This window comes from Dermacentor albipictus, chromosome 6 (genome assembly GCF_038994185.2).
Source record: "Dermacentor albipictus isolate Rhodes 1998 colony chromosome 6, USDA_Dalb.pri_finalv2, whole genome shotgun sequence".
Lineage (NCBI taxonomy): Eukaryota > Metazoa > Arthropoda > Arachnida > Ixodida > Ixodidae > Dermacentor > Dermacentor albipictus.
In genome coordinates, this window is record NC_091826.1 from 86,887,936 (window position 1) to 86,913,017 (window position 25,082).

Here is a 25,082-nt window from a genome sequence, read left to right on the forward strand (position 1 = left end):
CAATCTGACAAGATTGTTTGAATATACAGTAGACTTCTGTTATTGACCTTGACGGGACCGACGGAATTGGTTGAATTACCCACAGGTTTGAATTAAGCAAGATGCAGAAAAAGCATCGAAACACACTGATTTATTTGGTAGCATTTTGTCCGATTCTAACATGCCTTCACATCGAATGTATGCCTGCTAATATGCTTTTTAATAAATTTTCCTTGCTAATATGCATCCAAAGTACAAAACTGATGTACAAATGGCATTAAAGCTCCTAACAAAAGTAGAAATCTAATGTGCACCCGACTTTTTAGAACGAAAAATGGTAAAACGTCTAATGTGTGTTGCACGATGGCGGCCGGTTGCCTAAAGTCAGCTTCGCTGCACTGACTTCCAAGTGAGCTTCGCCGCAGCAGCCGTGTTATGAGGCAAAGCATACGCATGCTGCAAAGGCGGTTTTGGTTTTGTATTTGACTGCACCAAGCAGAAAATTTTCTGTCCAAACTGAAAAAAAGAAAAGAAAGCGAAAGAAAGAAGGGGTGCGTTAAAATTGTAATCAGACAGACAATGCGCGACACCGTTATTGCTTGAAACTTTCCTAGGGCAAGCCGAAAATAGGCGTTTTCGATGGGAGATGTGTGTTCACCGTCTCCTAAGCTCCTCCGAGACATGCTGACACTAAAGTGGTCGTAGTGGGGTCACCGTAGAAGTCAGACGTGTGCATGCTGACTGGTCAAGTTCAAATTATTCAGTGAATGCCAATTATAGGATCAAAATGAAAAAAAGTTTGGGCCCATAGAAATGCATGGGCGCAAACCAGGACTTTCGGTCAGGATTGTAGTCAAACTAACAGAAGTGCATCGTATTACTGATGTGGGTTCGATGCCGGCCAACACCGGAGAAATCTTAAAGGATCTTTTTTTTTTGTCACTGATGAACGGCACGTACGCAGTACCACGTGCCCACTGACCTGAATTGGCGTCAATGGGTTCATTGATGAGTGGCACATAACCAATCACTCAACTTGGTTTCAAGAAAGCGGCGCATTCTCAGAGTCACATACCCAGTGTCATATAACCAGTGACCCAAGTAGGTCTGAAGGTTGGTGTATAGCCAGGTTCCCTCGCTCTAGCCATTAGACCACGGACTACACAATGACCCAAGTTGTCAGGAAAACGGTTAGAAACATGGATAGATAGGTAGACAGACACCGGAAAGTACATGAAGTATCCTAAGAATGCTAATACCATCAAAAGGCTTGGTTGACGAATAATCATGGAGCACCACAAAACAGAGTATAGTAGAAAATACTAGGAGAGTTCAAAGTGGCGAGTGAATATATGAGGGAGCGTGAAGCTTTTCCATTGAGCAGCCGCCCAAGGCGCTGCTGTGATAAACCTGAGGCATGTCTCTGCTCGAGGAAGTGGTGGATGTCTGCTACTCGCTTGATTCTTTGCACAATGCAACCTGGGTTATTGTGCATAAGCACAATAACCCATGTTTTGTTAAAGTGGATGTCACTGCAAAACAATACCGTAGCAACCAGCCATACAAAGTAGGCGCTTGTGTGCTGTCAGCAGTGGTAATTTATACATTTCCTTCCATGAGTCCAATGGACTACCCACTTCAGCCATCGCTGACTGGCTGGAACTGCACTGTGATGAGGAGACGGGCAACCCAAGCCAGCTCTTTTTTTCACTGGTCTGGGGACTGCCACTTACATTCATCGAACCTGCGGTATGGGAAGTGTAGTTTTCATTCTATACTTTTGCTATAAAGAATGGCTTCGTGTAGGTCGACGGAGCTAAACTTTTTCTAAATCGATTGAAATAAAATGGCGACTTCCTACACTGGCTACATTTGAACAGCCAGTGTAGGTAAAAAAGATAGCCCTAGTACTTCTCCATATTTAACAAATTGTGGCTCAGTAAAGGTCTTTGAATCTTGGTAACCTCGGTCTTTGGTTCTTTTAGAATGCAACATAGTCTATCTTAGCTGATAACATAGAGTTTCTCACTATAACATCTAGAGGGAAATCTGGCGCCACCGTCTATGGGAGGTTCTTAAGGGGGCACTGTGCCGTCATGGGAATGACGGTACTATATGTGTCTGCGAGGCTGGTGCTGGCTGGTGTTGTAAGAGGCTTCGTTTAAAACGTGGATATGGCTACACAAATAATGCATTCTCAAAGTTAAATCATGAAATTTTCCATTCACGCATATTACATCTTTACTTACCTACAATGCATGACCAAGCAGACAAAAGCAAGAACAGATGACAAATTGTTTCAAAGCGAGCTCGAACCTTGTCGTCTGTCCTCCAACTTTAGCGGCCCGCTGATACTTTTTACGCAACATATAATCGTACATGCAATAACACGTTCTCATAGTTAAACAAAACATGTTTTTGCGTAATAATAAAGTTAAAACAGCCTTTTACATGCTGTTTTAGTAGAGAATGAATCATTGTGACAGACGGAACGGTGCTTGCCAAGTGCGTCTTCAAGGTGTCCTGTCTCTCCGAGAACGATGCCAATCCGAAGTCACAACATACCTGCATTCCCATGCATACCACAGCGCAGCAGCGCCAGATTTCCTTCTAGGTAATGTAGTGAGAAACTCTATGGTTGATAACAAGCTGACTAGGCCCGAGAAAAGGTAGTCAAAATCCATGATGTCAGGACGAACTGGTGCAGGAACTTCGAGGCGGTGTTGCCACCTGACTCTCACTTTTGCGTCATTCCTGGATTACCAAGCTTCTTATCACAGTAAGAGTGGTGTTTCTGGTATTGTAGAAGGGTAATCTACTAATACATTTGAAATTATTTTACTCTTTAATAGGGGGTTTGCAAATACTCGAATATCATTGAATTGAAATAGATAGTGAACACGCCAATAATTGGATTCGCAAATAGAATATCTGATATTCAATCTTTCGAATATTCGGTATAGAGACCCACGCAGTGCCGCATTTTGCGTGCGCTATGGAGCCCCTCATACGCCTCATTTCATTGTTCTTGGTGCAAATTGAGAACTGAGCACATAGTGCATGGGCCAACCTGCCCCAGCTGACACGGTTGCAGAATTTGGCTCTGTGAGCTCCTCTGCCCTAGTGCATACACTCCTCAACGTTGGCCCAATGCGGAAATACTGCATCGCAATATTTGAGAGTTATTTGCGACTTTGTCTCGGTTCTTGCACAGCAAGCATAGTGGTTTTTACGAACGCCTCCCGAGCACCACACCCCCGGAAAGCCGGACGCCTGGCGGGTAGACTGCTTGTACCTGTTTTATAAACCGGTGGGTGTCCGGCAGTGGGGATCGAAACACGCATCCCGTGCAGCCGAGCTGGGTGTCCTACCCACTGGGCCGTGACTGCGGTATCCCGCCTGAACACCACAACAGGCCGAACGGCGGTGCATCAGCCAGAGTCGCCTTTGTCGGTACAAGGTTAGCCATGTCGACAGGACCGATTGAAATGATAATACAACGCCAGACAGAGGGAACAGCAACAAAAGCAGCACATGTTACAGAAACCGTGGAAGCTCGTGCTAATATCGAGCTGATCAGCTGCCAGAAGGCATGTAGATTGTGTTGGACATGTACGCATGATCTCTGGACTGATCACTGAAGAGCCACCTGTACGAACATATTAGAGGCAAGCATTCTATGACGACTTGCGACGCATTAACACATTGGCCAGTGGCGAATTTTTATCATGGCCTTACTATACTGCCTAAGCCATCAGGTCTACTTTGGCGCTGCTTCACGGGGCATTGGCGACTGAGGTTAGTTTTGTGCTGAATCGACACAGATATATTTGCAACAGCCACACGACACTCGGAAAGCCGACGAATCACATCGCATATGAAAGTCCAGAGTCCAGAGTTCGCAACAAAGTCGCTCACGGTCACCATCTTTGCGACACATCGTACGGTGGCCTCTCGTTCCCGATGCTGTTTGTAGATACACATCAGTCTGTTTGCGTAGCTTTGAGCAATCAGTCCCAAGAGAGCTTTGGATTTACACAGCAGGTGCGAAAGTGTCATGTGACCATAACGAGATGACTGCCCGGCTGCATACATTTGCGTGGACGGTGCAAATGTATGCAGCTGGGCAGTCATGTATGCGACTGTCACGTGAACTTGCTGTGACACTTCACTTCACTTCACTTCACTTTATTACCTTAAAAACCCCATTAGAGGGGTATTACATAAGGGGTGGTTAATAAAATAAACATTAGAAACAGGCGTTCATCTTGAGATATGGGTGACAACAGCTTCAGTAAAGGCAGATGGGCTTGTAATGGCTGCGATGGCGTGTGGAAGGCCGTTCCAGTCCCTTGATGCTCAAATAAAAAATGATGCTTGAAAAGTGGTGGTCCGGGCACGTGCGCGTGCAACTTGAAGCGGATGACCGGTGCGATGAGATATGTATGAAGGGGGCGTGATGTACGGTGGGTGATTTAGGGAGCTGAAAAAAAAATGAGCGGAAGAGAGAGAGGGTGGCAACCTGTCGACGGGCAGAAAGCGTTTCCAAGCCAGATTGCGCTTTCATCGATGAAATGCTGATATCGTATGAATATGAAGATTGAATGAACCTAGTAGCGCGATTTTGCACAGCCTCAAGTGCATTTATGATATAAATCTGATGCGGATTCCAGATGGGAGATGCATATTCAAGTTTCGATCTTACAAATGATTTATAGGCCAACGCTTTTACTTGTTGTGGGGTATGACGCAGATGTCGTCTAAGAAATCCCAGTGATCTATTAGCAGCTGAGATGATGTTAGTAGCATGCAAGCGCCAGGACAGATCACAAGATAGGATGACACCGAGGTATTTGAATGATTGGACTGATTCTATTGGAACATCAGCAATTGAATAGGTAAATGTGTGGGGGTTACGGCTGCGAGTGAAGGACACGAGTTTACATTTGTTAGGATTTAGGTTCATCAGCCAGCGATTACACCATTCTTGTACATTATTGAGATCGTTCTGGATGAGTGTGTGGTCAGATGTGTTAGTAACTTTGCGGTAGATTACGCAATCATTTGCAAACATGCGAATGTTACATGATACATGCGTTGGTAGATCGTTAATGTAAATTAAAAAAAGAAGAAGGATTTACACTCTCAATTTCAGAATATTTGACAAGTGGCAAGTTAAAGGCAATCCTTACAATGAAACGGTACCTGCTCTTTAACGGGGCTGCTGACCGCTGTCGACCCGCACAGCGCCAATGATGGCTGCGCGCGGAGCGGTGATCGACTCACGTAATATGCGGTCCACGTTTTCGTATCCTGCAGTTTGACCTTATGATAACCCACCTGCCGTAAAGATGGGAAAGTCCTTCCGTATTGTATTCTGGAGAAATACAAGTTGAAAGCGAGACTTTCTATGCCATTGAAGACTGCGATAAAACACAGGTTGACTATTAAACTGAGAACCTCATGGGTATTCAATACAGCCTAATGTCTCTAATTCTTTAGCTTCAGAGGGAAACAAGCACTTGATTCTGTTTAGCAGAGATTCTATTGACAAACAAAAATATTTTATAGGCCCTCCTAGAACCGAGCTGTAGTTAGTGTTGGCACACTAATTTGAAGTTCCCTTTAATAAGAGTATACGGTACTGTATATTACTTTGTACCCAAGTTACGGACTGCTTTTCTTCTACGATCTTGCCATGCAATGCCAGGAGACTCCCAAGGATGTGCAGCATCGTGTTTTCTTTCCCAAAATTTGTAAGCATTCAATTTGGTAAAAATTTTGGAGAGATTTGATATTCGACTTTCAACATTCTTTTCTTGATTAAATTTTGATCATTCAATTTAAAGATCTGCTACTTGGCATTCACACACCTCTACTCTGTAATGTCCCTTTAACACAGCTGTTTTTTGAACAACCTTAACTTGTTCCAAACACTCCACACTACAGCAGGCTGACAATGATGAACTCTGAAGGGGGGCCTGCACTTACCTCCGCCAGATAGCTTGAGGATCTCCTCTGTTGTGACCACGGACACCTTGTCATCGTCACACTTGAACCACTCATCTGCGTGACAAACACGACCCAACAGCATGATCAATGCTCCATGATAATCCAATAATGCTTAAGCATGCATGCAAGTCACTATGCACCTTCTAAACTGCATAGAAAAGCAAAAACATGCATCAATGTGGACTTCGAAATCTTATCGCTGCCTAATATCTGTTAAAGGGGAAAGTCTGTCAAGCGATTTTTCTACCGTGCCTGACATAAGCGGTGGTTCTGGATTCCTCCTACGCCCTGTCGCATGTAATAAAGTTCAATTTTGTGTAAGAACGTAGCAGGGCTCTCTACGCAATGAGCGGAAATTCCGCCCACTGCTTCAGTTTACCGTGCCACCATTCTGTTTTACCACCCACCCCTTTGAGGGAGGACTCGGCAATGGGAGAGGTAGATTTGATCGAAGTTTCTGATTGTTTGCCCCTGTGATTGCCATGTGTTCCCTTACTGTGTAGAAAAATCTTAGAAAGAAATCTAAGCATAAGCTGAGAAAATCACACTTTCTAGTGTGCTTTTCTAGTGTGCGGAAGGTTCTATCACACTGTGGATTTGCGTGGCTATCCATAGACGCAACATCACCATCTTGGTACCATTGCAAAGAAGAGATTGGAGCTACAGACAGCAGCAGTGCTTCATCTTGCCACGCAAAACTAAAAATGAAAGAAGCATGCGAAAAGAGGACAAACTGGCGTTGTGATTCGTTACTTTTGTAACATGCACACAGGAAGCGCTGCTATTGGTTGACACAGGGTTTAATCGTACGAGCGTTTAGCATACTTTTTGACAATGGCAAGCTGTGCATTTCATTATCCCAGTGAGTTGCGGCAATCACAGTAAGCTGCATCGCTGGCTTGAATTTCTTTTGTTAATGCGCCCAAAATGCAAAACTGTTGAATGTGCCATTCAAAATGGCAAGTGGGGAAAAACAATGCAGGAAAAAGTTTATTTGTGTGTACTAGGAGTAGCCGCCATGAAACAATGTGTTAAACTTGAAACCAATTATAAACGCTCTTACATCGCACAGTTTCTTGGCAGTGAAAATATTCTGGACTCCTGGTTAAATGTTACGTTGCTGCCAAAGCTTTTATGCTACCAGATAAGCCGAACACAATTGATCACGGCAATAGAGCCTTGCACAGATGTTTTTTTTAAAGAAGAGCTCGCCAAATGACAATATCAGTGCTGCTGCCCCAATTCTGACCCCTCAAGGTGGCTAGCAGAGGTAATATGAGGGTAGGCTTGATTGTGCCCACCAATCTAAAAAATTGACTTGCAGAAGAAATCATGCAACTAGCAATACAGATTTCATTAAAAGCTTTACACCTCAAAAAATTACCACATTTACCCTTTATCTGGAGTCATGCTAGTGACAGCTCAAGATACTAGAACTCTGTCATCTGTCTATTGTAAAGAAATGAGTCACGATTGCAAACAGCGCTTCTCATGCTCAACGTAAGTAATTTGAGAAAACAGAGAAATGGAACATTAAAGGCAAGTAGGGCAGGTGCAAGTTAGAGCTAACAACAGTGCATTCTTTCATTTCCGCTCTCGCCACTTCACATGAGGCAGCCATCAAAAAGTCACAGTTTTGCCTCAAAGGCAAAGCATTGATTGCGATAGTAAACTATTAGACAGGTATATGCAGTAAGGTTAGTAGTTTCATCAGCTGTATAAATGCCTGCAACATTTCGCTTACTAACTAAATTAACAAGCATGATGCCACATATACACACAGGCAAACACGAACACATCTCACTCTATGACTGTGAACACTTGCTGTTAGAACGCTGGCACGATGAAGAACAGCAACGAGTGAATTCCCCTTCATGCTGCCTCTTGCTTTAACACGAACTAGGTGCGCAAAAACACAGCGCGCACAAAGCCATCAGCTATCCCGGGCTGGCTAGCCTTCGAACTCACCACACATTACCTCCAAGATAGGATGTGCACAACCAGGGCCAGAGTAGAAGCAGAGATATCATTTGCAATTGTCTTGCACCAGGCAACTCCACCTTATGCCTGCTACTAATTTCCTAATCTCACGACACCATCTAGTCCTCCCTCTAAGCCTATGACTGGACCTTCTGTTACCCCATAACAGACCAATGGTTAGCCGCTTCACGCACCAAATCACACGCTGAATGCGTCTTCCTATGCCATCTGTCAGCATATACTGATTTGCTCCCAGCACAAAGTATCATGTAATCAATAGTGGAGGAATAAGAGAAGCCTCAGCCCGAAGCCAACATTCCGACAAGGAGACTCACCTTTGTGAATCACGACAGGAGTGAAAATGAGTTTTACTGGGCTTCATGCAATCAAGCAAAAGTGAATCAACACGGCCACACGCTACTGCTGAGCGCCAACGCCTCCAATGACTCCTATGCGGCCCACAAGACTCACCTTCTTTCCTACGGATCCAGGCGACGTAGTGACCGCTGGACGTGGACCGGCCTTTGTGTGTGAGCACAGCCTGGAGCGAGTAGAAGCCGCTGTTGTTTGAGCCTGGGTCTGCACATAACATGGCAAGGAGGACCTCTGACTGAGTGCGTGATTAATGAATATCAGCGCAATACAACAAAGCTTCTACGAGAGATGAACACAAGGCAGCAGTCTATAGGTTTACACTAAGCAGTTAATACAAACTTTGACTGTCTCATGAATTTTACAACTCATATCCACGGATGAGCTACAAAGAATGCACGCAGTAAAGGGCTTGAGATTAACTTAAGCAAATAGGGCCTAGATTTGCAATGTTTTCTTTTCTTGGTCCCCCAGATCATAGGCTTGCATACTGCCATGCTGCTGAAATCAGCAAATCGGCGTGGCAGATAATGAAGAATGAACAGAGCAAAAAGAAAAGAACTGTTCTGAAGTGTGGCCTCCTAGAGGGGTTCATTATGTGCTGGAACCTCTCCACACTCTGTCTTGCATTCCAATCAAACTGGAGCGAATGCAGTATGGCTGAGACTGCTCGGCATTAGAACCTATGCTATCACCCTGCACTGTTCCAGACTGACTAATTCTTTGAAATAGTGTTGAACAAGACGCTCTACATCTATACCTTTAATTAAAGGACATAAGGCAAACACTATATCAGTTTAGACTGATGAGATATTTTTTAAAAGCTACACTTTCATTAATTTCATGGCAACGGATAAATTGTTAGAAGAGATAATGAACACCAAGATTCCGTGTTCTCAAACTTGCACTGAAACTTCAGCGCTAGTACTGATGTCACGAATTTAAACTATTTGTCGCATTTAGCAGATTGTGGCACAGTAAAAGTTCTCGAAACTGGCTGAGTTCCGTCTTCGGCTTTTTTAGAATATTACAATGTAGTGCATCTCTAGCAAGGAAAATTTAAGTACGCGCGGGCACGTGCCGTAAGAAACGCAAGAAGTAATGCGAGTTGACGTGGGAGCTTCAAGATGGCCTTGCCTTCAGCTATTAATTTTTTGTGCCTTTCCTGGCTCACCAATCCTCATTTTGCGGTAACAGTGACTTTTTCACCATTGAAGAAGGGTTGTCTACTAGTACAGTTTAAACGGTTTTTTTCTTTTTAGTGTTCCTTTAAAAGTTTTAAAGGGACACTAATAACACTAACCATAGAATGAGCCCAAATTTGTAAACATGAGAGTTGGCAGGTATGGTATGAATATACATTCCGGAAAGGCTCTCCTACCAGCCTTTAAGCGATTTAGCAGTGCTCTTTAGAGATTCTTGAAGAAAGGCAGCATAAAAAAATAAAAAAAATTAGGCAGCCAATGAATTTCCACACAAAACACTGCTCAAAACATGCTTGTGCCCACCATCTGGAAAGGAGAACGGCTCCTGCTTGGTCTCCTTGAGTGGCTTGTTGGCATCATCAGGGTGCTGCAGCTTGAGCTGCGACAGCAGGTGGGAAAAGGAGGTGACAAACGTTTACACGTCACATGTGCAGCAGGTCACGGGTTGAAACAAAACTCCAACTCCAACACACAAGTGCACTTGAATCTTCTAAAAAACATGGCCACTGTAACTGCACCTATGCCATTTCCTCTTTAGTTATATGCTTTCACCATGCCATCAACTTTATGGTAGGTAGATAGAATTTGTTGACAGGAAAGACAGAGAGGTCGACCTGAGCTAGTGCGCTCTATATTCTGCTACTCTGCACTGGGGCAGAGAGAAGGGGAGTGAGAGTATTGGGATGGATGATGATGATAAGAGAAGTGGTGAGTGCTCAGGTATATTAGACAATAACAATAACAATGACATGAAGTGGTGAACACATGTAATAAAACCTTAAGGGAGTTCCTTTGCTATGCGTACTATTGAAGTTGAACAAACTTTACCACATGCTTCTTGCTGTTACAGGGACTGCACTTAGCAAGACTGAAGGTTGGAAAATTCTTATATTTTAGCTTGCTACTAGCCACACTGAAATGCCAGCCCTGGCATCATGGAGAATATTGACGCGTGTATTTATATTTATCGGGCGACCAGGTTTCGCCGCCTAACAAATTTTATCGCACAGCGCGGGACGCGCTTGCATGTATCCGAAGTTTCTGGAAAGTTATCGATGCTTCTATCCGCAGTCTGTTATCGCCGAACCTTGTGTTATCTGATTTATTCGCCTGACGTGAATGATGTAGAATTTTATAGAAGGCACGCGGGTCCCAACGATTAGTCTGGAACATTCGACGACTCTGTATAAAAGCCGACGCGCTTGACCCGCTGATCAGATTTTCGCCGATCGCCTACTGTGTTCGCCGCTATCGTTGTGCTTTAAGTGTAGCCTGTTTTGTGGGCACAGGTTCGCCCAATAAAAGCTAGTTTTGTCTTTCACAGTACTGCTACTGTGTCATTTAACGTCACTACCACGTGACATCTGGTGGAGGTGCTTGTGTGTTCATGTACCGAATGCCCCCACAAAGCCGCGACCCAAGCCCGAAGCCCGAGGACAGAACCAACATCCCCCAAGACCAGCGTGCTAGCCGCGGACTGCAAGGACTGCCCCCAGAGCACGGACTTCTACCTGAGACGACAAAGAAGATCGTGGTCAAGACAACCCCAATGGCTGCCCCAGCGTCCCCTGTTATCCTGCAACAACCTCGGGACCCACCAACCTTCCGTGGAGCAGCGACTGAAGACCCGGAATCATGGCTGGAGACCTACGAACGAATTGCAACATTCAACAACTGGGACTCCGACGAGAAGCTGCGGCATGTCTACTTCGCCTTAGAAGACACTGCGAGAACTTGGTTTGAGAACAGGGAATCGACCTTGACAACGTGGGACCTGTTCCGTAGCAGCTTCTTACGCACCTTTACAAGCGTCGTGCGCAAAGAAAGGGCTGAAGCTATGCTGGACGCCTGAGTGCAGCTACCAAACGAGAACGTTGCCATTTTTACGGAAGAAATGAGCTGTTTGTTCCGCCACGCCGACCCGGATATGGCCGAGGAGAAGAAAGTCCGCCTGCTGATGCGTGGTGTAAAGGAGGAACTTTTCGCCGGGATGGTAAGAAGCCCACCGAAGACCGTCAAAGAGTTTCTTCGTGAGGCGACGAACATCGAGAAGACACTCGAAATGCGGAACCGGCAATTCAACCGCCGTACAAGCTCTACCCACTACGCAGGAATTCAATCACTGGCCACGGACGATCTGCGCGAGACCATCAGGGCCATTATGCGCGAAGAACTGTGCAAGGTCTTGCCTTCGTCGCAGCCTCAAGTGGCCTCGATCGCCGACATCGTAAAAGAAGAGGTGCACCGATCGCTTGGAGTTCCTGAGGTGCAACCTCAATTATCGCAGCCCCAGCCGGAAGCGATGACCTACGCCGCCGTCGCCCGCCGTCAAGGTCCCTTCCACGACCGCGCCAGGGCCCCGTAACGCCGCAATTCCGTCGACCACCACCGCCGCCGCCAGCACGCCCACCCGTCGCCCAGCGCAGCTACCCGAGGAAGAAAGACGTTTGGCGCGCTCCTGACCACCGCCCGCTCTGCTACCACTGCGGAGAAGCAGGTCACGCCTACCGACGATGCCCATACCGAGAGATGGGACTGCGAGGTTTCGCCGTCAACGCGCCGCGTCCACAGCTTGGAGAGCGCCCACGTGACATCGCCGACTACCTCGCCGCTACTCAATGGAGCTCTCGACGACTGTCGCGTTCGCCATCACCAGGCCGCTACCTGTCGCCGCAGCGCCGACCATACACTGGCCCAGCCCGGAGCCGGTCAGCGAGCCCATATCCGGAAAACTAAAAGCAGCAACCGATGGAGGTGCGATTGCTGTTCGTCGAACTGACGAAGATCCTCCGCCGCCGCCGAAGACAACGAAGACGACGAAAAGACCATCTCGATGACATAATAATCCCAGACCATCTCGCCGCCATCCCGACAAAGTCAGGTAGCCAAGACTACACCGACTAAAGACGATTTGACGAAGCGACGGTTCCAGCTTAAGTTCAACCCGACGCAGCCGTGATCCGACGCCAAGACCTAATTGCAATGCCAGACAAAGAACCACCGACCTCGACGTGCTTCTTGACGGCCACGCAGTAACCGCTTTAGTGGACACAGGAGCCAATTACTCCGTCATGAGTGGAACCATCGCCGCGCAGTTGAAGAAAGTTAAAACTGCATGGGAAGGCCCTCAAATTCGGACCGCTGGAGGACACCTCATCACGCCGACTGGAATCTGCACGGCAAGAATAACCATTCATGACCGGACTTACCCTGCCACCTTCGTTATCCTCCAACGGTGTTCACGAGACGTCATTCTCGGTATGGACTTCCTGAACCAACATGGCGCAATCATCGACCTGAAGTCGAAGTCAATAACGCTGTCGGAAGATCAAGCGATACCGCCGGAGAGCCCTCGTAGTCACCACGCCTTGAGTGTGCTCGAAGATCAAGTGAGCATCCCGCCTCGCTCCAGCATTGTCATTTCGGTCGGCACCAAAACACCCGCTGACGTCGAAGGCGTCATCAAAGGCGACCAACGTTTACTGCTTGACCGTGAAATTTGCGTCGCAAGAGGGATCGCTCGACTGCACGGAGAAAACACGAAAGTGTTGCTGACAAACTTCAGCCAGGAGTTCAAGCACATCAACAAGGGCACGACGATCGCATACATCGAGGAAATTCAGGAAACCAGCGATGCCTTTGTCCTCTCGGATTCTGTTGCATCTACCCCGATGATCTTAGTTCCCGAGCCAGACTTCAACATAAATCCAGGTCTCCCCGTGATTAAGCAGCAACAGCTCAGAAGTCTGCTTCGACGATACAGAGACTGCTTTTCGACGACATCAAGGATTCGACAAACACCAGTCGCAAAGCATCGCATAATAACCGAAGAGTGCGCTCGACCACTACGCCAGAGCCCTTACCGAGTTTCGACGCGAGAACACGAAGCTATAAGACAACAAGTCGACGAAATGCTGCGCGACGACATCATTCAGCCGTCGAAAAGCCTGTGGGCGTCTCCAGTTGTTTTAGTGAAGAAAAAGGACGGAACCCTATGTTTCTGCGTCGATTATCGTCGACTGAACAAAATCACGAAGAAAGACGTATACCCCCTCCCACGGATAGACGACGCATTGGATCGGCTCTGCAATAGTAAATACTTCTCATCGATGGACCTCAAGTCTGGCTACTGGCAAATAGAAGTCGACGAAAGGGATCGCGAAAAGACCACCTTCATCACGCCAGACGGCCTCTATGAATTCAAGGTTATGCCATTTGGACTGTGCTCGGCGCCTGCAACGTTCCAGCGCATGATGGACACGGTTTTAGCAGGATTGAAGTGGCAGACCTGTCTTGTTTACTTGAATGACGTCGTCGTCTTCGCCGGAAATTCCGACGATCACCTTAGGCGGCTTGCAACAGTACTAGAGGCCATCAAATCATCAGGGCTCACTCTGAAGCCAGAAAAGTGCCGCTTCGCTTACGACGAACTTCTGTTCCTAGGCCACGTCATCAGCAAATCCGGAGTACGCCCCGACCTGCAGAAAACAGCTGCCATCGCAAAGTTCCCGCAGCCCATCGACAGAAGGCAGTGCGTAGATTCCTTGGCATGTGTGCCTACTACAGGCGCTTTGTCAAGGACTTTTCACGCATCGCTGAGCCGCTAACGCATCTAACCAAATCTGATGTCGAGTTCAAATGGCAAACGCCGCAGGCTGACGCATTTCAAGAACTAAAACGACGCATGCAGTCACCGCCTGTACTCGCACATTTCGACGAAGACGCCGATACCGAAATCCACACTGACGCCAGTAGCCTAGGCCTCGGTGCCGTCCTAGTCCAGAAGAAAGACGGACATGAACGGGTGATATCTTATGCTAGCCGGTCGCTGTCAAAAGCGGAAGGCAATTATTCTACGACTGAAAAGGAATGCCTCGCCATCATTTGGGCTACAGCAAAATTCCGCCCTTACCTATATGGCAGGCCATTCAAAGTCGTCAGCGACCATCACGCGTTGTGTTGGCTAGCTAACTTGAAGGACCCTTCAGGACGGCTGGCGAGGTGGAGCCTCAGACTGCAAGAATATGACGTCACGGTGATCTACAAGTCCGGACGAAAACACTCAGACGCCGACTGCCTATCACGCGCCCCCATCGATCCCCCGCCGCAAGACGACGAGGATGACGACGCCTTCCTTGGAATAATAAGCGCGGAAGACTTCACTAAACAGCAGCGAGCCGACCCGGAGTTAAAAGGCCTCGTCGAGTACTTGGAAGGGAACACCGACGTTGTCCCTAGGGCATTTAAGCGCGGGTTGTCTTCGTTCACGCTACAAAACAACCTGCTCGTGAAGAAGAACGTCTCACCAGTCCGCGCCAGCTACCTTCTTGTTGTACCGTCAGCGCTGCGTCCAGAAGTACTGCACGCCCTACACGATGACCCAACCGCTGGGCACCTCGGATTCTCCCGGACGCTGTCGAGGCTACAGGAAAGGTATTACTGGCCGCGTCTTACCACCGACGTCGCCCGTTACGTCAAGACATGCCGAGACTGTCAGCGGCGCAAGACACCACCGACAAGGCCAGTAGGATTACTACAGCCGATCGAACCTCCTCGTCGACCATTCCAGCAGATTGGGATGGATTTGTTGGGGCCGTTTCCGACGTCAACATCTGGGAATAAGTGGATCGTCGTGGCGACGGACTACCTCACCCGCTTCGCTGAAACTAAAGCTCTACTAAAAGGCAGCGCAGCCGAAGTGGCGAAATGTTTCGTCGAGCACATCCTGCTGCGACATGGTGCCCCAGAAGTCCTCATCACCGACAGAGGAACGGCTTTTACAGCAGAGCTCACCCAAGCCATTCTGCAGTACAGCCAGACAAGTCACAGGAGGACAACTGCCTACCATCCGCAGACGAATGGCCTCACGGAGCGCCTGAACAAGACCCTCGCCGACATGCTAGCAATGTACGTCGACGTCGAACACAAGACCTGGGATGCCGTCCTGCCGTACGTAACATTCGCTTACAACGCGGCAGTGCAAGAAACAACACAGATCACGCCGTTTAAGCTGGTTTACGGCAGGAATCCGACGACGACGCTCGACGCCATGCTGCCGCACGTCACTGACGAGGAAAATGTTGATGTCGCTAGCTATCTCCAGCGCGCCGAAGAAGCCCGACAGCTCGCCCGCCTGCGGATCAAGAACCAGCAGAGGACCGACAGCCGACACTACAACCTCCGACGACGCTTTGTCGAGTACAAGCCCGGTGACCGTGTTTGGGTTTGGACCCCTATACGCCGACGAGGACTGAGCGAGAAGCTTTTGCGTCGCTATTTCGGACCGTACAAGATCATCCGACGTATTGGTGCACTGGACTACGAGGTCGTGCCAGACGGCATTTCGCTGTCACAGCGGCGCCGCTCACGACCTGAAATTGTCCACGTTGTGTGGCTCAAGCCGTACCACCAGCTTTGACGAACTTTGGGATTTCACGTAACTGACCTTTGGACTTTGTTTCTTTCCGTTGTTTTGTTACTTATGTTTAATAAGTGTCCTTTTGTGTTTCGCTCTCTTTGTAGCATCGGGACGATGCTTTTTAAGAGGGGGGTATTGACACGTGTATTTATATTTATCGGGCGACCAGGTTTCGCCGCCTAACAAATCTTATCGCACAGCGCGGGACGCGCTTGCATGTATCCGAAGTTTCTGGAAAGTTATCGATGCTTCTATCCGCAGTCTGTTATCGCTGAACCTTGTGTTATCTGATTTATTCGCCTGACGCGAATGATGTAGAATTTAATGGAAGGCACGCAGGTCCCAACGATTAGTCTGGAACATTCAACGACTCTGTATAACAGCCGACGCTCTTGACCCAGATTTTGATCAGATTTTCGACGATCGCCGACTGTGTTCGCCGCTATCGTTGTGCTTTAAGTGTAGCCTGTTTTGTGGGCACAGGTTCGCCCAATAAAAGCTAGTTTTGTCTTTCACAGTACTGCTACTGTGTCATTTAACGTCACTACCACGTGACAATATCATGATGTCAAGAAGACAACAAGATAGCAATGGTGTAGCAATAAGGCTATGTGTGATAACATCGCTCATGCTGTGTGGGTTTTTTCTGGCTGAGTTTGCATGTGACAGCAGCAGTTACTGCTTTAATAGAGCAAGCTAATGTACTGCGATGTCATAACGTGCTCATCTCCTGGTACTGAAAGTGAAATCGGTTCATAGAAAACAGTGTTACAGTGTAAACCATATTTAGGGTGTTCTGATGCTTGCCAGTACTGGTTCAGAGGGTTTGAAAATTCACTTATTGTAAATAGTAATAATAATAAGTCAAAAATGTCATACTTATTTAGAACAGCACTCTGGCAGCTACCACTACACTGCAGGCAGCTATGGTGCCCAAGTAGGGCAGGTTATGTTGATACTGTCAGTCATAAACCTTCAAAAGCAAACATTTGAGGTGATTAACAAGCAGTACAGACAGACAACTGCATTGGCATTTAACATTCGAACGAAAATCTCTAGTAAAGTACCACAATACCTGCATAATAAAGACAAACAACTTTTGTAAAATTTAGTTTTGTAACGTTTATTGGAAGAAACAAATGATAGCAATTGATGCCAGTCTTGTGGTGGAGCAAGTAAAAATTTTAATAGTCACATCTTGATGAAAATAGAGTTAGCCAATTTACAGCCATTTTAGGTCGCTACAAGCTCACTGACTAACTGACGGGATTTGTGGACCATGTCTACAGTGTGTGGTGTCGGAGAATATGTTGTATTTCCAAGCAGTCTGTGACCACAACCAGTGAAGCCACGGAGAAATAAAAATAGCCACAGGTTACAAATAAAAATACCAAGCTGCGAATGTATTTATTCTTTTATGAAATTCTGCAGTCCGTCAACTCTTGCATTTGACTACCTGCTTTATGTGGAAGAGGCCATTATGGATTGGATTTGTAGGCTAAACTCTAACCACCACACGTTTATGGCTGTGCTTATGAGACCAGCCAGGGTGATAGAGTGGTTATGGCATTGCAGTGAGAAGCAGAAGGTCGTAAGTTCAATGCCTGGCCACATTCTGATCTGGACGGAAGGCAGAAACACTCATGCACCGTGCTTTGGGCGCGTGTTAATGATTCAGAGGTTGCCATAGTTACTCCGGAGCACTCCAGTATGGTGACCCTCACAAGCGAATGTGCAGTTTCGGAAAGTTAAAACCTTGTAACTTTTTATGGTTGTGTGGTTGCCAGTGAAGCTCTATACCCCACCAAATTCAGCAGCTCCTATCAAAGTTTGTCTTGTAGAGCAGGCTAGAGCAATCCTGGTGGTTTGGAACAGGATGGTGCAATTAAGTGCACATCAATTTCATTATTTACGCAAGTGTGAACTCTCAATCGCTATTGCTGTAAGTACCCAATGGCTATCACTGTAAAGACTCAAAGGCTATCGCTGCAAAGCAAGAGGGAGTTAGAGAAAGTGCTCTGAACACGTACCTTCTGCTCGACATCCATCTTGCGGTCCTCGAGCTCCTTGAACTTGGTCCGCATGGGGACCAGCTTCTGCTGAAGTTCCTCCGAGCAGAGTTCGAACACGTCCAGCTGGAGCGGGAATTTGATGTCCTGCGGCGGGGAAACAAGCGGATGCAATGACGAGTGGACTGAGAAAACGCCGCGCAAGGACGAGTGCTAAGATGTGTGGGCGTTGCTCACCTTGAGGATCTTGGCATTGACGGCTCCCTTCTCCTTGTAGAAGAAACGGACAAACTGGACGGCCAGGTACGCGGGAAGCCGGCTGATGGTGCTCTGGAAGCACAAGCACTCAGTTCATTGCTAAAAGACCTGCTTTACACTGACTGGTGCTGCCAAGCTGTCCTACATATGGTGACCAAATCAAAGAAAGAAAAAAGAGAAAGAAAGGAAGAGAAAAAGAAAAGAAAGGTAGGCATAGGACATTCAGAAGCAAAGGAATGTGTGAGTGCATTCTCCGACTGAGCAAATGATAGACTACTTTCTTGGAGCAAGCATAGGCATGGCCATAATACACAGTCCTGATCTGCATTACAATCTCTTTTTTGCCTTGCATACTCCGTCTCATACTTAGCATGACACTCTGGGGAAGCTACGCAAGTGCAGTTATACATGTCTCATTATGCACGTTTCCAAGTACCATTGTTTTTAATCTGCGATGCTTTCCTCAAAAATAACTTAATATGCAACTATCACAAGTTGTAGTTGTACTAAAACTAGGGTGTCAAATTGAACCCAAACTGAAAATCGTACCAAACCATAAATTTAGCCGGAACCAAACCCAAACCGAACCCAAACCGAAAAATATAACAACGGTTAGCGGTTCAGTATGAAATGATTCAAGCATATAATGTGCTTAATAGACAATCAATTCTTTAAAACATTTACTTCTTCAGCCGGCACACCCCACAAGCAGATTGTTACGACTCATGAGTTGTACTGAGTGCGAAAATGGTAAAAGACCTAGGCAGAAACACTTGCACTTCTGAACTTGGCCATGACAGTTCCAACCCACGACTGAAACATTGCTTCAGGGGCTCCGCAGAATCACCGTTTTTAATAAGTGCCCAATTTGGCTGTTATAGGTCAACTTGCTACTGTTACTAGATACACCGCAAAACACGCAGGACACACGGAGAGCAAAAATGACAGCATTCTCGAGAAGGCAAAATAGTAAAACCAACAAATGCATCAGCACGGCTTTTTGTAGCAATAACAATGCAACCCTAAATGTGGATGCCGTCACCATCTTGGTGTACGGCAACAACGGCGCTTGAGGGCACAGGAAATGTGCTTTTGTTGTGTGCTATGGTTCAACATACAAGCGCACTACAACGCTCTTCGACTTTTAATATCACGGCAGCCCAGTGCATGCTGCTGTGAAGCCTGACTTGAAAGTAAAATTAACCCATAACCCACACACCGACCTTACTGTTAAATCTTTTGAATATTTGGTGCAGGCTATGCACACCTAAGTTCAGTGCACTTGCAACGGGAGACGGAAGCAGCAGCCAGCGCGAAGCCTCACTGCCGGGTCCGAAGTGCCGCGGTATGTTCGAATTATCATCACAAATGCTTATGAGTTACTGCGCATCCTTACAGGGTGAAATGCACTTAATTTTGATAGGACCACCGCATCAATTCAAGTAAACTAGAAGTTTGAATTAAGCCGGTTCGAATTACTGAAATTTCACTGTATATTTTTTTTTCCGTAGGGTGGTGCTACATATAAAGTAAAATTTGCATCTCTGGTGACCTCATTATAAATGGTCTATACTGTAAGAACAACATATGGTAAAGACAATGACTTAACACAAAAAGCCTCCAGAAACCAATGTTTTGATGTTGGTGACAAACATTAAACCGCCGGGCTGTCCAAGCTTACCGTTTTCTTGTATTCACAATCCTTGTTCAACGTGGGTGACATCTTGTTAATAGTTTCAGAAAGTTTCTGTGAAGCCAAAAGAGAACAGATGGCAAGTCAGGAGACGGGCAAAATTAAAAGGAGTACTTGAAATTCATACAGAAATCCTGTCACCGTACTCACACTTTTAAGGCCAGCCATCATGTACTTGACATCTGAAAGGACAAGGAGCGTAGGACAAGTGTGAGATGGCCAAGCATATAATAATAGCCATGTGACCAAATCTCGGAAGGGCTTTCGCGCTATTTCAATGTCTCCAACACCACTGCAAAGTGTAGTCATTGCTTATACAGTCAAACCTTCATAACAACAAACATGGATGTAATATTCCATAATATTGAATATTACAAAGTAAATCTAGCATGTTTCTTGCCGATATAAGCTTGAAACTAATATACGGTTATCACGAATATAAAGTATAATGAAGGTATTTACATGTCCTTATAACAAGGCTCAACTGTAACTACAATAAGACTAGTACAAATGAAATGAATACTTTTGTATCGAGCTGTTGCGGTACAACACCAATGACAATTGACAACATTCCACAATGACTCTGAGACAACAATGACACGCCGCAGACAACTTGCAATTTTGCTCAATTAAAACACACAGCAGTCTTGGGGTCAGCCTGCAACATTTTCAGTGCTTTCTTTTCAGGCCTTCACTTTGGTCAAACCTTCTTTCTACACGTAGAGTGGCAAAAATATATTGCAGTTTTCTCAACCAAATGACGAAAGAAGACATCTACAGAGCACCAAAATATAAAAACATGCTAGTAAGGAGAGTGACTGCTGGCTTCCAAAGCAGCATGACACCATGAGAGGTGCTGCTCTGGATGGCTCTAGAATCGGGAGATTTAGGTTTGGCACCACGCAAAATTGGGGACACAAAAGCCTGGACTTACAAAAGAATGCAAGCAGGTCGTAGGGCTTTGGATACGCTAACAAACTTGGGAACGCTAGCTCTTTAACTCGTAATTAATTCCGACCACATGGTATTTTTTTTAGGTGCAGTATAACGTCTCTACTCAATAATTAAAATTCATGCAGAAACCATCGCAGGTGTTCATTTAAGTGAGCGAATAGCCTGGCCTCACATCAACGGGCGTCCACCACACTCGTTTGCCGAGCATGACATTCTCATTCTTTGACATTGCGCACCGCAAAGCCTATAGCATAATATGGTGTATCTTGACATCTTGAATGCACCCTGCAACTGTCTGTCCAGATCCATCACCACTACTGACCATAGTATCTTTGGCAATGAAAGAGCGCCGCAACTCCCCTCCTCTCCCACCACTGCCCTCTCCCTAAGCTCAGCGCCGACACTCACTTTTTTAACAGTGACATTAGTTCTGACAGATGTGCCGACGTGGGCCAATTGCGGAGTGTGGCGAGGACCCATCAACAAGTGTTCCCTTCTACTCCCACCTCCACTGCTAATGATCGCCCTTTCCCTCTGGAAAGGTGCCCAGCCACCGGCACCCAACCAGGCAAAACGGAAGCCAATAAAAACCCATTTGCTTTATTGAACGCTTCAGTTGCTTGATGTGGGGCTTTGACCAGCCGAGCATTCAGTGAGCACAATAAACAGCAAACGGAAGTGGTTTGAAACTGTGTAAAGCTATGATCTGATGTATGCACCTTTGGTCTGCTCAAATATGCAATACTCTTTCTTTTCCTTTTTTTTTTGCAGCCTACTCTAGAAACATAATCATTGGACTGATACTTTACATATTCACGTCAAAACATAAGCATGAAGTGTTTGTGGTATTTTTATTAGTTCGAAATAAAAAAATTCTGTAAGTAATAAAAAGTTCTGCTACATGCAGGTGGTTACAATAACCAGTGTGCTGCACACATTGTTTTAGGGTTCACTGCAATTGTGGAAAATAGGAATCCTGGGTTTCCTTAAGAATTAAAAAAGTATGAGTGTCATTATGTTCCACAGCACCAAAACAGAACAGTGCCTCCCACAAAGAAAGGCATTTAACTGCACATGAATGAAAAAAGGCAAATGGCTTAGTGAATGCACCAACACCAGCAATTACGATCCTGGGATGCTATTGGAGATGCACAAATTCTGTCATATCATTCTTAAATTTTGCCATGTCTGCATTTAGAGCCAATCAAAACAGGCGCCCCCACCCAGTGAGCCACTTGGAGCAAAGCAAGTCTGACTGTGCCTAGAACAGAGCCCATACTAAGATGACTAGGTAGACTGCCTTGACTTTTGGATGGCATCAACTTTATGGCCATGTCGTCACATTAAGAGGAAGCTTTAGCTCGGGTGCTCCTGTCTAAATACATGCAAAAGGAGAACTTGTTTTTCTCAGCAACCACTGTACCAAATTTGGCAAGGCTTGTTCCATTTAAAAGAAAAACTTAAAATCTAGTGACTGTTGGTTTCAAGTTTTTTATTTAAGTCACCAATATTTTATTAAATATTGGCAAAAAGCGAAAATTTTCAGAAAACGAAGCTATGAAGTTTAGAACTCTGTAAATTGGCAATGAAAAATGATATCACAATTCTGTTAACTGCATCTAATAGCACATCTAAAGCGGACAAAATTGATATATTACATGTTAATCTAAAAAAAAAATGTAGTAATATAAAATACAGCTGTTGCAGAACCCTTGTACACAACGTAGAAAATTCATGTAAGATATAAAATGACATAAACAATTTGTCCACTATTAATGATCTAATGGATGCCATTTACAGAACCGCAATATCTCTTATTGGTGCAGAGCTATTAATTTGTAAACTTCGTGCTTCTATTTTTTTCAAACTTTCGAATTTTTGAATATCTTAACAAAATGCAGGCCCTAAATCAAAATTCCGCTTCCAACAGACACTAGAATTTAACTTTCTCGCTCAAATGCAACAAATTTCACTAGGATCAGTTCAGGGGTTATTTCAGAATAATGTTTTTTTCATTTTACATGTATTTGAATAGGCCGCGTCAGAATTTGGTCCGAGCTAAATCTTCCTCTTAAATCTGAAGCTTAGCATACAAAAATTATAGAATTTTCAAAGCTCTGCATAGCATTTAAGGGCCTTTAGGGCTTAGAAAGTGGTGCTTTGATATTGAAAGGCATTCAAGGCCTTCAAAGATCACTACGAATTGTACTAATAAAGTTTACTGTGCTAACAAAGTACTGAACCGTACTAATAAAGTGTGCCTGTAGTCAGCTGAGCTGAAAACTACTTGCAAATGAACAGGAACCTAGCAAACAGATGCTTGCACAAGGAAAGAAGTGGAAGGGAAGGAGCACGTCACATAAGAAGGCTGGGCCATGAAAGATGTGCGAGTGTACCATTGCTCTTTTTCACAGAAAAAGAGCGCAACCATTTTGACAGTAAGTCAGTCCGATAATGTCAATTATTTTAGAGTGCAGCTCTCAGGCGGCCGTTCCTGCGGCGAACGTCGGCATTGTCCCTCGTAGCCGAGTGAACGAGCACAGCGAAGGATGAAAGCGAACGCGAAGCATAGCAGGAGATGAAAGACTGCGACTGCGAAGAGAGCTTGAGGCAGAAAGCGGAGGAGAGCATGACAAAAGTGCGAGAACGAAAGTGTATTACCATGTAAGACTACTCTGCAGCGACCATGGCTACAAGATGGCGCCAGAGCCACGCATGTCATCCATATGGAAACAAAGCGCTGCAGGAGTGGAGGTCTGTCTGTGGTGGCAGCTGTGAATCGCGCCCACTCGTCAAGCAAAAAGGACGTTTTCGTATTTGTTATTGTCCTGGTTCTGCCCCTAACCATTCAATGTACCTCTATCCGTAATGGTAGCTGTTTTAGTCAGGCAGCTACACTGCACCTTTCTTGATATAAATTGTGCCGTGGTATGGCTATAAAAATTTCAACTTTGCTGCACGTACAGACTGGTGGTTCCTGGCCCTTAGAGGGTCGATTTTTGGGATACGGACAGACCAGCCCACGGACTACAAACAGTTAACTATGGATGACATGTTTCACAGGAGGTGATGCATACTTCTTCTTCAGGAAGGACCGTACGCAATTATTTAAGCATAACATGCCCTACGAAAAAGGGTGCAGAAAAAAAAAAAGATCCAGTACTCGTACTGCCCACTCCTTTTGCATACCCATATTTTTTGCTGCTTTCTTGTCTATTCAAAAAGGTGCATAAAACCTGCCCAGCAAAGAACTTTGATATGAACCATTTCAGTTTTCTTGCTTGGAGCAAGCAAAAACACGCAGCCTCCTCGGTTTACTTGGTGTTACCTTGACAAGAGAATATAGCGCCCTCTGTGCTGACCTTGAGAGATGAAGCAGCTCAACTGGAGAAAGTGCTCTTTGGTCCGCGTCTCGGGCTCCTCCTCGGACTCCATGCACTTTAGCCTGTGCCATCATGCGGGTCCTAGCCGTCAAGGTTGAACACAATATGGCAAAACCAGCAACTCTGCAAATTCCATTCTAACGACACTTTTCGATTTTCACTATATATGCGACTCGCAGATTCATCAATCAGGTGAGCCGATGGACGACGATAAATGAATGTAACTGGAGGAAAAGAGCCCTTACAGAATATGGTCCCCTGTGACAGTTACAGGGAATGCGCCAGAGTGCACGTGGGAACCAGTTCGTGGCATAACACTCATTGGCATAACACAATGGCATAGACAAGATGGCAAGTGAAGCACATGGAACATAGTGCCAACTCTCTGCTGCAATCTCTCTACTGAAGAGAGATTGACAGCATACTTATGCAAGACAACCGTTTCTGATAAAAACAAATGACTGGGTAAATGAATAATTCATCATAGCCCAGCCAGCACAAGACAAACACACAAGCACTAAAAGACAAACGGTGTCCACACTTTTGTCCTTAAATGCTTCTGTTATTGCCAGCTAGCTGGCTACGAACTCTTTCTGGTTTATCAATGATGCAGAATGGGCACGAATGAAATTCTAGAAAGAGAGGTTTGGCCTAAATTTTCTTTTCTCTACATTGATGCCCTCCCCCCTTTATGTGCTGAAAAAGTGAAAATAGAGTTTTAGTTGAACCCTCTACCTCTCTGAACTGAATTATAGTTTCTCTACAGTGCCCCTTTATCTAATGGGGGTTCGATATTTCAAAGTTGCTTCGTAAATTGGT

At 45.7% G+C, this 25,082-nt stretch overlaps 1 protein-coding gene across 1 annotated transcript in view; it reads right to left on the reverse strand.

Moving 5' to 3' along the window:
• Usp14 (ubiquitin specific protease 14) overlaps window positions 1-25,082 on the reverse strand; it is a 47,639-nt gene that overhangs the window by 1,115 nt on the left and 21,442 nt on the right. The window contains exons 8-15 of the mRNA XM_070540995.1: window positions 24,243-24,325; window positions 20,077-20,108; window positions 19,915-19,980; window positions 18,213-18,305; window positions 17,997-18,122; window positions 9,852-9,927; window positions 8,443-8,550; window positions 5,971-6,045 (exon numbers count right to left, since the gene is read on the reverse strand). Coding sequence (XP_070397096.1) covers window positions 5,971-6,045; window positions 8,443-8,550; window positions 9,852-9,927; window positions 17,997-18,122; window positions 18,213-18,305; window positions 19,915-19,980; window positions 20,077-20,108; window positions 24,243-24,325 — 659 coding nt within the window. The remainder of the gene's footprint in view (window positions 1-5,970; window positions 6,046-8,442; window positions 8,551-9,851; window positions 9,928-17,996; window positions 18,123-18,212; window positions 18,306-19,914; window positions 19,981-20,076; window positions 20,109-24,242; window positions 24,326-25,082) is intronic.